The sequence below is a fragment of the Thamnophis elegans genome, chromosome 8 (assembly GCF_009769535.1).
Source record: "Thamnophis elegans isolate rThaEle1 chromosome 8, rThaEle1.pri, whole genome shotgun sequence".
Classification (NCBI taxonomy): Eukaryota; Metazoa; Chordata; class Lepidosauria; order Squamata; family Colubridae; genus Thamnophis; species Thamnophis elegans.
This window is the reverse complement of record NC_045548.1, coordinates 27,576,534-27,589,529: the sequence shown is the minus strand read 5'-3', so window position 1 is coordinate 27,589,529 and position 12,996 is coordinate 27,576,534. Positions and strand designations below refer to the sequence as shown.

The 12,996-nt window shown below is 42.1% G+C and overlaps 1 protein-coding gene across 1 annotated transcript in view; it reads right to left on the bottom strand.

Moving 5' to 3' along the window:
• The window catches only part of LPIN2 (lipin 2), a 44,493-nt gene that overhangs the window by 12,214 nt on the left and 19,283 nt on the right, over nucleotides 1-12,996 (bottom strand). Inside the window, exons 8-14 of the mRNA XM_032223299.1 lie at nucleotides 6,444-6,543; nucleotides 5,088-5,275; nucleotides 3,683-3,776; nucleotides 3,350-3,419; nucleotides 2,238-2,327; nucleotides 1,167-1,246; nucleotides 386-533 (exon numbers count right to left, since the gene is read on the bottom strand). Of these exons, the coding sequence (XP_032079190.1) occupies nucleotides 386-533; nucleotides 1,167-1,246; nucleotides 2,238-2,327; nucleotides 3,350-3,419; nucleotides 3,683-3,776; nucleotides 5,088-5,275; nucleotides 6,444-6,543 (770 nt within the window). The remainder of the gene's footprint in view (nucleotides 1-385; nucleotides 534-1,166; nucleotides 1,247-2,237; nucleotides 2,328-3,349; nucleotides 3,420-3,682; nucleotides 3,777-5,087; nucleotides 5,276-6,443; nucleotides 6,544-12,996) is intronic.

The following is a 12,996-nucleotide window of genomic DNA, read 5'->3' as shown; positions in this document are numbered from 1 at the left end:
ATGGGAGCTTACCCCATCATCTGGTGCTTGGATCTCAAACCTAGCTGTCAGCTTTTCAGATGACAAGCTCAGTGTCTTTAGCCATTAAGCCATTGCACCCCTTAAAATAATCCATACATTATGTATTAATATCCCAAATACATTTAAATTCTTATCAATGTTATTATTATTAATTTTCCAATTAAAAACAAATTGGGAGATGCTTGAAATATACTTCCTATAAAATCTTTCTAAGGACAAAAACCCAAATAGATCTTAATACTCTCAATTGCATTCTGAGAAAAACAATAACCTCTTCACTGATCTGATTGTTTAATCAAAAATACATTAGCTAAGTTTATACTAGATTCGTAAGTATTTAATGTTGGAATAAAATAACACTTACAATTTGATCTGAAGACAATCTAAGTGACTTTCTATAAGAAGTTGTGTTCCCAGAGCTTGAATGTTCACGTGGAGCAGGATCTGTCATTAAGGATTGTTTCAGTTCCTGTGAAGTTTCATCATCACTAGAAGATTCATCATCTGGAGGCCTGAAATGACATAGACATACCAAGATGTATCGGACTTTCAGAGATTTATTTAAATATAGCATCTGGTAGCTTGTAATATGTAACAGCATATTTGGATCAAATATTGCAAAAGGAAGACTATTTTTTACTAATTCAAAGCTGGTTTTATAACATTGATTGAATTAAGCCTAGTTAAGATATTGTATAGTCACAAGTATTCTAGAACTAGTGCAGCTATTTAAGCTGCTTGACTAGGACCCAAGAGATCCAAATTCAAGTTATCTTTAGTCATGGAAGTTAACCTTTGGTAACTGTTTCTCAACCAGTTTTTTTTACATTCTGAATTTTAGAAAAATAAAAAATGCCACAGTGGTCATAGCATTCTAGCACTTTTTTTGAAATGAAAAAATTAAAATGGAATATTATGATGATTTTTTTCTTACTTTATGCAGCTCAGAATTGAATACTGCATTTCAGAGTTCAGGCCAGGGATTTTAAAAGTGTTACCAGGAGATTCCACAGAGGGAGGGTAAAATCTTTTTTATGAAAGGTTCGATCAATGGTGTACAATACTTCCAAAAACTTCAAAACATTATATATTTTAAAAAATTCAATTTTCTAGAAAGGCATACATTGATTTTTAAAGTAACATACCGGCTTTCAACTTGTTCTTTTATAGTTGTTGATTGGTCATTTTTTGGAGCCTCAAATTTCCCATCCTTTGTTTCTGGAAGCTACCATCAGAACAATATGTTAAGACCACCTAATTTTGCATTCCTCAATAAAAAGATAACTATTGCATTCCAGAATTACATATCAATCTAGCTGCAAAAATTTGTAATAGCATCAATATTATATTTAATCATTTTTTAACATCACTACTAAACCAAGAACAGGATGCAACTTTATTCAGCAGACTCCAAAGTTATAAATAACATACATGTGAATACAGCAAATTTCTAATTACACTTACACATACAAAAAAGTTTTTGATACGAAAAACAGAGCAATATGGGAGACTAAATTTCATTACTAAAACCGAATTATTACCAACATCATTCTTACAGTATTGGTTGTAGGGCTAATAATTACATTTAAATAAAATGTTCTAATCAAAATCAAAGCCATGTGATTGATGAATAAGACCAAGCTAGAAACTTTAGAAAATAATGCCTGCAATTGCTTATGCATTTTCAAAATATATTACTTTTTGTGGTATTGTGTTGAAAGTTTCCTTCTTCACAGTTTTAGACTGTTTATAACATCAAAGGAAAAAATTCAAGATGTGAAATGTGGAGTGAAGATGTGGAGTAAACAGTGTTGATAACAAATGGGAGAATATGATAAAGATGCATTGTAGCATTTCTGATGTTGAGTTAATTTGCAATTGTCAGCTTTAGTTAAACCTGACATAGATTTTAACATTGTCAGACACATTGTCAGCAGTTTGAAGTGACTAATAAAATCACTATCTTCTAACTCCTCCCCAAACCCAGCACAGATCTTTGCAGCCAATATAGTTAATGACAAATAGTTTAACATTAAATATAAACTGCATTAAATATTAGAGTATGTGATGCAAGTGACACAAAATGAATTATATAAATAAAAATTCATTTCATACCTGAATGTGTTTAACCCACATTTCTGAACTATGAACTATAAAGCTTAGGATATGACCTCTAAACTAGTCCAGATTTACAGCTGATGTGTTGTTTTTCTTACCTGTTTAATCAAGCTGTCCTTTTTTCGCCAGAACCACCACCTTCCAGATTTCTTTGGCATCTTATCTTTAATCCAGGATTCAATTGTTGTCTAAAGAGTTAATTTTGAATGCATATTTGCAATGTCATCTTTTTTGCAACATAAATAACATGGTACCATGCAGATATATATTTTAATGTCATTATTTGATTATATTAAACTTCCTACTTCCCATGTTTAAATTTGGAGACAACTGCATAACCTCCCTAAAAAAAGAGAAACAGCTCCCTCTGCCTGACTAACATTTCAGTATTACATATTGCAGGATTCTGCCAAATCAATCCACCCTAATTTCTCATGTTTTCTGACTTGCAAGTTATTCTTGCAGCTCACTGGAAAAAATGAAAATAAAAAATTCTTCCACAAATAATAAGTTTTTTGGAAAAAATGATTCAACCACATAAAAATAATGGGCAAAGATATATCAATGAACATAGCAATACCAAAACTGGTTCTCATTTAAATATATCATACACCGTCCACAACTTATCCCTTAATGTGTGCGCATATACAAACGCAATTCCAAATTACAAGTAAAGCTGTTTTCTAAATTAACTATTATATCAGAGAAGAAATTGGCAATTTTGAGGATAATAATATTTCAGTGGCAACAGCAGCTCAAAGCAAGTTAGATGAGGCCACCTTATATTTTTATACTCACAACACTGTCTCAAGTGGTCCAGACTGAGAACAACTCATATTGTGGGTTTCACAGATAAATATGGATCTGAACATGGGTCTCTTGGTAATCTTTCATATATTGTTTGCATGGGCAGTCAATGCAAACTGCATTGTTGAACAATGACAAAATGTGCAGGACAATGTCATGATGCAAACCCTTGCCTTTGCCTTTGTATCTCAACATTTCATCCCCACCTTGTCTATCTCTAATCACATCATGCACACCAGTAACTACTCAGTTGGCATTTTTACATTCACAGAATATCTATTTGAGTGTGTTTTCTGTCAGAGATTGTCCCTCCTGAACACTTTCTTGTCACAGAACTTTGATATGTCTCCGCACCTATGGCTTAATGTGAATAGTCATAGAATATTTACTGTTGTTTAATTACCTGTGGTAAGCTTTTCTGGAACACCTGCAAGCTGAGAATCATGGGAGCAGCCAATGCCCAATTATAATACCTATTGTAAACATAACAGTTTATCATTATGAATATAGTACACATTCTTTGTTGTAAACAAAATGTTTTATTTCTTTTAGACTGTTCTCAGATTCCCGGCATGTATAATAAAGACTGCTGCAATTCCTCATTATCTTTTCAGAATAAAGTTAAACTTTAATTTTGAGTAATTTTAAGTATCAAATAAAATGACAGACACATTATTTGTCAATACAGAAAAAGTAGAATAAAATAATTAGGAACAGAAGACTTAGATACCATTACCTGTTGTATATCTTTATTACCAAGTTAGGATTATCTATAAGACTTGGATTTTCAGCAAATTCATGATAAGTAATTATATGTTCCATGAATTTTTCTGCAATGCAAAGATATTTCATCAGTTGACTGAACATGTTTCATCACCTTTACAAGCAATATATTCATTTGACTCCTTTTATATAATTATGCTCTGCTTGCCATAATTATGCTCATTTTGCTGTTGAATATATTTCCAATCATTTATTATGCTCTGTCTATACCTGCTGCATGCACTTTCTAAGACAGGGAGAAGCATGCATGTTCATATATTATAGCATACATTATAGCATTATATATTTCAACTACTCAAAGGAGGTAGTAGGGAATACGTGCATATAAATCTAAAAAGTGCCTAAAATAATTTAATAATATTTTTAAAATCTATGCCACCCTTTTAAAACATTAATAAATAAAAATATGAAGACAGTTATAAGAAAAAGAAAGGCTGATAGGCGGTATATTACAGAAGTGAGTACACATTTTGTAAATATTTAAGTATATTTTTTCATATGTGTGTTGCGTTATTTTGAGAAAACAGTACATTTACACTCTTATACAAGTTGAATACCTCACTACTTTACATTGTAGCCAAGTGTCATTTCTTCCATGTTATCACATGAAAAGATATACTTAAATATTTACAAAATGTGAGGGGGTGTACTCAGTTCTGTAATATACTGTATCTGTTGCAACTGTATGCAACTATTTACATTAGGTGTTCCCAAACACCGGTCCGTGGACTGGTACTGGTCCACAGCCCGTTGGGAACCAGGCCATGCAAGTGGCAGGCGAGCATGCAAAGCTCCATTTGCACAAATATCATGCGTGCACATGAAAACATCTCCTCCCCCCACTGGTCCACAGAGTTGGAAAGGCTGGGGACTGCTGATTTACATGGCCTTACTATGTTTCAAAATTAGGCAGCAAACAGACACAACTTTTGTCCATGTATGGCAAAGCCTGTTTATATTAATCCACCAATTCATTGCACCAACTATAGGAAAATAAATCCATAAGACATTAATTTCTATTATAAAGATTAAAACATTCAAGTTAAAAGAACAAGGATAATGTGTTAGGAGGATTCTCCTGAACACTAGTGATAAACATATTATTAAACTGAATAAAAGTAAATGTGATGCCTATTTCTATATACTGTATGTTTCTATCACAGAAAATGAACTATACAAAAAACTTCCAATGGTAGATACAATTAGACATTTTACACATTGTGCATCTACATAGAACTTATCTTCAGAAAGAAAGTTTCTATCTTACACGTAGCACACTTTTGTAGCTTCATACTGCAGATTCTTGTATTCATTTCACCCTGCCAAGTTATATAAGTAGTAATAGGATAAAAATATACCTTTCGATATCTCGCCATTTTCACTAAGACCTCCACAAAGAGATAATGTAACATCAGGCAAGTCCATGGCAGAATCAGACATACAGTCAGTACCACTGTCTGCAGCAGCACTTCCAACCGATTGTGGAGACTGGGACCCAGAGAAAGTGTCAGACTCCAACCACTGTCTAGTACCCGGATCAGAATCACTAAAGAGCATAAAAGAAGCCTTTTACAACAATAACAATGGTAATAATAATTCATTAAACTTTCATACTGCCTGACTCTCAACAATGAAAGTAATTAAAATAAAATCAATGAAAGATAAAATTAAAATTAAAATTATTTATATATAAATGTACAAAACAGTCATAAAAATACAGGCTCTAAAATGAAAAATTTAAATATTATTTATACAGCCATTTTAGATCATTTAGATGTTCATTGCATTGTAAGTTTGTAGAAATTATTTTATACAATTAAATCAAAGGCTGATCTGTTCAAACTCTTCTTGCAATGAGTAACATTCACTTATCAAGTATGGTACAAAGACTGCCATTGCATTTTATTTTCTGTTACTTGAGTTGTATATTATAAATAATCTTAATTGGGATTGAAGCATTAGCAGTGTTGCTAACTGATGTGATTCTAAGGCATGACATGTGTCAACTTGTCATCATGACAATCCCAGCATCCCAGTTGCCACTGTTAACAGAATCCTGCATGGTTTCAGCCTCTCAGCTATGTGATTACCATTAGCAACCTCTTCCAGCTTCCCCATTGACTTTTCTTGTTGAAATCCAGCAATGAAGGTCATAAATGGTGGTCTTGTGACCAACACACGACACTGGAATGTTGTAATTGCAGGCTTGTTGCCTAGTGGCCAAATCATAATCATCTGACCACAGGGAAGCTGCAATGAATACAGCTATAAGGATCCATCATAAGTCTTCCTCATTTATCACCAACCTAACTATGGACAGTCACTGAACAAGTGGATGTGTAAGATCACTTATATCTGAACAGGAGAGTCTCATAGTCAGCTATGCAATTATTAAAAAGTCAGGGAGGATATTTCTATCCTTCATATCTGAGGAACTTTGATGAATTAAAAACTTATTTTTCAAAGTAGCCTAAGGTTTATTCATCTGTATCAGGGTAATTATAAAAAGGATGTATATCATTGAAAAGAAAATAACATGGTAAAATATACAGCTGTTACTTAAAGAGAGCAGTTAAGCAGTTTAAGATAAGACATCAGAGTTCAAGAATGCTTTTGGCAGCTTCTCTTTGATTCCATACATATTCTTAAAACAGATATTAAATATACAACATTTCCGAAATGTTTGCTGCAATATTTAAATTTTTGTTAAATACCTTTTGGGAAAATAAAGAGCAGCAACCTCAGGTTCTAGAGCTTTCAGATCATCCAAATATATGTCATCAGGTCCTTGATGCTGACTTCTTTTATGTATCCCTAAAAAGAAAAAGTGTTATATTGATCAAGTGAGGAATCTAAAAAATACAGTAGGAAAAGTAACGTCAAGGGAAATGCTTCTGTATGGGGGGGAAAAGCCCTTTACCATTACATTTTGCCAATAAAATGTAAACCAGTAAGCTAAACAACATAGTTCTATGTGATCTGGGGTATTTTCTCTCTGAAAATCCTCTTATATGGAATTCTTTGAGTTTGATTATTTGCTTGCAGATATTTAAAGATGTCCCGTAATGAAACAACTGCAAGCAAAAGACCGTTGGCTTACCTGAATGGTAAGCTTACCTGAATGGTCGTTCTCTAGGCGCTGAGGAGTGTCCAAGCAAGGGTTAACTTCAGCTTGCTGCCCAAGGAACTGAATTTTAAAATTGATTCTAGCTCCGCCTCTTGGTTGCCTCAGAGGCTCAGTTTCGAAAAAACAAAGAAGATCAATAGTCCATAAGTCAAACCAGTCAAAGCCCAAGTTCAAGACATGGAGGTGCTAAAAACACACCTTGCGGCCCCACCTTAAGGGTGGGTTTGGACACTCCGCAGCGCCTAGAGAACGACCATTCAGGTAAGCCAATGGTCTTTCTCCTAGGCGCTGCTTGGAGTGTTGAAGCACGGGACATGCCAAAACTATGTCGAAGTCGGGAGGGAAGAATTGTCCGGGGGCACGGTGCTTGCCATGACTCTCTGCAAGACCCTTCTCCCAAATGACCCCTCAGCGGAGGCGAACGTGTCAAGTCTGTAGTTACGGATGAATGGAGACGGCCCAGACCACGTTGCAGCACGGCAAATTTCTTCAATTGGCGCTTGAGTAGCCCAAGCGGCCGAAGTCGCTGCACTCCTCGTAGAGTGTGAGGTAATACGAGGAGGAACCGGTCTGGCCTGAGTCTCGTAGGCCATATTGATGCTTGCCCTAAGCCAGCGTCCGATGGTGGAGGACGTGACCTTCTTTCCCATAGAAGCAGGTTGGAAAGAAACAAATAAGGCTTCCGACTTACGGAAAGGAGCAGTCTGCTTTATGTAAATGCGCACTGCCCACCGCACGTCCAACTTGTGCCATGTTACTTCTCTCTGGTGCCTGGGACGAGGACAAAAGTCCAGAAGTATCACCTCATGCGCCCTGTGGAAGACGGTGTTAATCTTCGGGACAAAGGCGGGATCCAACCGTAAGATGACTCTATCGGAGTGGAAGATGCAGAGGTTGCCTCTAACTGACAAGGTGGCCAACTCCTATATCCAGCAGGCCGAGGTGATGGCGACCAGAAAGGCAGTCTTAAGGATCAGGTGGCATAGGCCCACCGTCCGCAATGGTTCAAAGGGTGGCGCGGCAAGCGCCTGCAGTACAACAGCCAAGTCCCAGGTAGGGTACCTATGGATGGGGGGGGGCGGACAGATGTTGGACGCCCCTTTTAGGAAACCCTTGACCTGGGGATGTCTGAAAAGCCGTAGCTGAGAGTCAGAAGACAGAATGGTGCTCAGGGCAGCCACTTGTCTACGAAGTGTGTTGGGCGCAAGGCCTTTGTCCAAACCGTCCTGCAGAAAGTCGAGGACCTGCGGGATGGTCGCTGATGAGGCCACTAGGTGACAGTTGAGGCACCAACAGGAGAAGGCTGACCAGGTTGCCTCATAAATTCTGACGGTGGACGTTCGTCTAGAAGCTTGAATCGTCTGGATGACTCTGTCAGAAAAACAGTGAAGCCTCAGGAGTCCCTCTCAAGTGAGACGGCCAACTGCAGCCACTGGGGGTTCGGATGTTGGACAGCCCCCTGACTGAGGGAGATTTGCTCCTGAGGTATGCGCCATGGCCAGGATACCAACAGGCTGACCAGGTCGGCGAACCAAGTCCTCCTCGGCCAGTGAGAAGCTACCAGAAGCACCTCCGCCCCCTCCTCCAGTATTTTCCAGATGACTTGCGGAATCAGAGGAAGAGGAGGGAAGGCGTACAGCCGACCCGGAGGCCAGCGGGATCTTAAAGCGTCTGTGCCTTCTGCCCTGGGGCAGTGGAACCAGGTGAAAAACCGGGGGAGGTGCATGTTGGCTGGCGAGGTGAACAGGTCGACCACTGGGTGGCCGAACCTCTGGGACAGCTGGTAGAACAGTCTCGGGTGCAGCCACCATTCCAAGTTCTGGATGGTGGTCCTGCTGAGTCAGTCCACCGTCACGTTGTCCACGCCGGAGATGTGGTTTGCTCAAATTGAGGCCAGATGTCTCTCCACCCAGCGACCCAGGGTCTCTGCTTCCGACATCAGGGCCAGGGACTGCATGTCGCCCTGGTGGTTGATGTAGGCTTTGGCGGCTATGTTGTCCATCAGAATCAGTACATCGCGGCCCCTGACCTGACCGAGGAAGTGGCGCAGGGTGAGTTTTGCCACCCGGAGCTCCAGCCAGTTGATGTTGTGGGCAAGCTCCGCCTGCGACCATCTGCCCTGGACCACTGAGGTCCCTAGATGAGCGCCCCAGCCGAAGAGACTGGTGTCTGTGGTTATTATCAGGCGCTCCGGTTCCCTGAAATGACTGCCCATGAGGAGGGCATCCGACAGCCACCACCGGAGGGATTGGAGGACCTTCGAGGGGACCCGTATCATGCATCTGGAGTTGCTGGCCTTCCTCCTTTGGAGAGGGAGCAGGAACCACTGCAGTTCTCGCATGTGCAACCGCGCCCACGGGATCACCGAGATGCACGATACCATCTTCCCCATCAGCTGCGAGAGGGAGACGACTGATGCAGACCCAGTCGAGCGGATGCTAGAGCCAAGGTGGCGCAGTGGTTAAATGCAGCACTGCAGGCTACTGCTAGATCAGCAGTTCAGCAGTTCAAATCTCACCGGCTCAGGGTTGACTCAGCCTTCCATCCTTCCGAGGTGGGTAAAATGAGGACCCAGATTGTTGGGGGCAATATGCTGACTCTCTGTAAACCGCTTAGAGAGGGCTGAAAGCCCTATGAAGCGGTATATAAGTCTACTGCTATTGCTATTGCTCCTCACCAGGGTCCAGATGCTGTCTACTCTCTCCTGAGTGAGGAAGACCTGGCAGGTCTCGGAATCGATGATCGTTCTGAGGTGCTGGATTCTGCAGGTTGGGTTCAGGTGGCTCTTGGCGAGGTTGACTGAGAACCCGTGGAGCTGCAGGACCTTGATGGTGGTGGTCAGGTCTGCGTGGGCCTGTCCCCTGGACGTCGAGTGGATAAGGATGTCGTCCAGGTAGCATTCCAATCACACAGGAAGAGACCAGAGCCGTGCAGCCACAGCGGCCACAGTTTGGTGAACGTCCGCGGGGCCGACGAGAGTCCGAAGGGGAGGGCCTTGTACTGGTAATGGCGATCGGCGAACTGGAACCTCAAGAACTTGCCATGCGCCAGGTGGATTAGAACATGCAGGTATGCTTATTTCAGGTCGATCGAAGTCAGCCGATCGCCCCATCTGACGCAGCCCAGGATGGTCTGGAGGGACTGCATCTTGAAGCGCTTGTACACTAGATGTTTGTTCAGCTTCTTGAGGTCCAGGATCGCCCTCACCCCCCTGATGACTTGGGGACCAGGAAGAGGATGGAATAAAAAACCCTGCCTTCTTGACCCCTGGGGACCTCCTCTATGGCTGCTATCTCCAGGAGGTGGTCTATCTCCGCCCTCATCAGTTGGAGCTTGTGGGCGGACCTGGGGATGGGGCAACGGAGGAAGGTTCAGGAACGGAGGAAGGTTCAGGAACTCCAGAGTCAGCCCGTGGCGGTCCGTGTTCCTGACCCAACTGTCCATCGTCGTTTCCTCCCACAGGGCGGCATAGAGCCGGAGCTGGCCGCCTATGGGGGGAGACCTGTGACGGTCACTTGGATTTCCAAAAGGGTTTGTTTGAATAGCCCCCTCGGAAAGGCTTGCAGAACCCTTGCTGCCTGCCTCTGTCCCTAAACGAGGACCTATCCTGGGAGAGATCCTGAAGGGGGACGTAGGCGCGACTGGGTCCGCCGGAGGAGGTGGAGGGCTTGCTGTTCCGAAAGAAATTCTTACGAAAGGGCTGGCCCTTCCGTTCCTGCTTGTTGGTGACTGGAGGGAGCACTTTGTGTTTGTCCTTGGACTCAGTTAGGAATGGGTCCAAGGCCTCCCCAAAGAGCTTATCCCCTTTGAAGGGAGCGGAAGCCATCTTCCATTTCGCCTTCATGTCAGCCTGCCAGTGGCGAAGCCACAGCAGGCGCCTCGAGGTGACATTCGAGGCCAGGGCCCTGGAGGAAAATTTTGTGGCCGCAAAGGAGGCATCGGCAGAGTATTTCACGGCAGCAATAATCTTAGTGATGTCCTGCCTAGTTCTGGAGTTCCGGCCAGAAGCCCCTCCCACAACTTGTGAAGCCAGAACAGGGCTGCCCTGCCAAAATAAGAGGAGCTGGCGGAAGTGCGCATGGCCCAGGCGGTAGCCTGGTGGGTCTTAAGAGCCGCTGATTCTGCCCTCTTGTCCTCCGCCTTAAGCCCTTCCAGTAATTCCACGGGAAGAGGGGGAGGTTAGGGTCATGATAGGGTCGTCCACCTGGGGAAGCTTTAGGAGCTCCTCCAGTGGGGCCTGAGGTATTAGGCCTTGAATGACAGATGAGGCCTTAGTGGAGCTGGCTGCTGAATCAGCCAAGCGCCTGCAGATACCTTGAGGCAAGTAGTAAGGCTGGCTAGGCCCAAGTTCCCAGCGGCCGCTGGTCCAAGATAGAGGAGGGCAAGAGTCTGTCTGGCCACCCAGTGCAAGACCCTAGGCTTAGGGCGGCCCTCTGTGGCAATCTGCAAGGTGAGACAGGCTGCGCAGCAAGGCAGGAGCCAAAAGGAACAGAACGCGCCAAATTCGGCAATCCAAAATGGCAGCTGTTCTCGCACGCGCGAATTGAGCGGCGACGGGGCTTTGGGTAGCCTAGTGCTCCTCATGAGGGGATCCCTGGCTGCCTAGCTCGCCCCTCAGGCTCAAGGGGCTGCCGCCCCGAGCACCCCGACCTTACATTCACCCAGAACAGCGCCTGGGCTGTCAGTGCTGCAAATAGCCTGTCCTGGTTCTGCGGAGGCAATCAGATCGATCGGAGGCTTGATAAGCAACAGAAGAACTGCAAAGTAAATACAGCTAAATACTAAGCTAAAAATGAAGAAATAAAATAAAAGGAGCTACACTAACTCTAGGATCAGGGGTCCAGCTTGCTGTACAAGGACTGGAGACTCAGAAATACGTCCTATAGGGCGACTGAGTTTTTTGAAACTGAGCCTCTGAGGCAACCAAGAGGTAGAGCTACAATCAATTTTAAAACTCAGTTCCTTGGGCAGCAAGCTGAAGTTAATCCGTGCTTGGACACTCCAAGCAGCGCCTAGGAGAACAACCAAATTCAAACAATAGCATCAACTGCAGTTCAAACATGAACTGTATATATTTTATTCTACTGGCAAAACTGTTATATTAAGTGGTGGGATCCTCCCAGTTTAACAACCGGTTTGTTGATCGTGCAATTTGCACACGCAGTATGAAGAAATCTTCACTTCCAGGATTCTTCGGAGGAGTAACACAGCTGATTTGCATGGCTATCCACTTTGCCACGCTAATCAGTTGAGAAAATAAAGGTAGGAAAATGGCACAGGTGGGCAGGTGGGCCAATCTGATTGTCAGAGCTACTGGTTCACCCAAACCGGTAGAATCCCACCCTTGGTTACATTCTATCCCATACTGTTCAAAAAGAACATGACTTCCTTCTATTTAGGCTTCTTAAGAAGGGGGAAAAGAGGAGATAAGGCAAATAAAGAAAATTCTAAAATTTGTAGTTTTAAGCGCACATATTATATAAGTAGTCCTTGATTTATGACCCTTCATTTAACAACCATCTTATGAGTTATTTATGAACAATCTTCACACTGTTGCAGTATCTCTGCAGTGACATTTAAAATTCAGGCACTTAGCAACTGGAATGTATTTATGATGCTTGCAGCATCCTGGGGTCATATGATCACCATTTACAACATTCCCAGGGAGTTTCCGACAAAGTAAATGGGGAAAACCAGATTTACTTAATGACTCTGGCAAAAAGTTGTAAAATCTGGCATGATTAACTTGACAATTGCATTGTTAGCAATGGAAGTTCCAGTTCCAATTTTGATCGTAAGTTGAGGATTACCTATACTACTAAAATCGGTATAGTGGTAACTAAAAAATGGCTGCCATTACCAGTCACAAAAGGTTCATTTACTGAAAAGCAAAACAGCTTGTTATGATTTTCTCTACCATCCCAATCAGAACTTTGAAGCTCATAGGCATTACTCTAAAGATAATATTATCTACTAGGTGGAGCTTTGTAGTAGGTTTGCTTCCTATTTGGATTTTTATAATTACAAATATGTTAAAACATATGTACAGGGCCACTAATGAATATTTGTGAGGACAATAGTGCAACTAGCACTAAGCTGGCTACCAGGATTAAGGAGATGAATATTTTCTTCTGTAATTT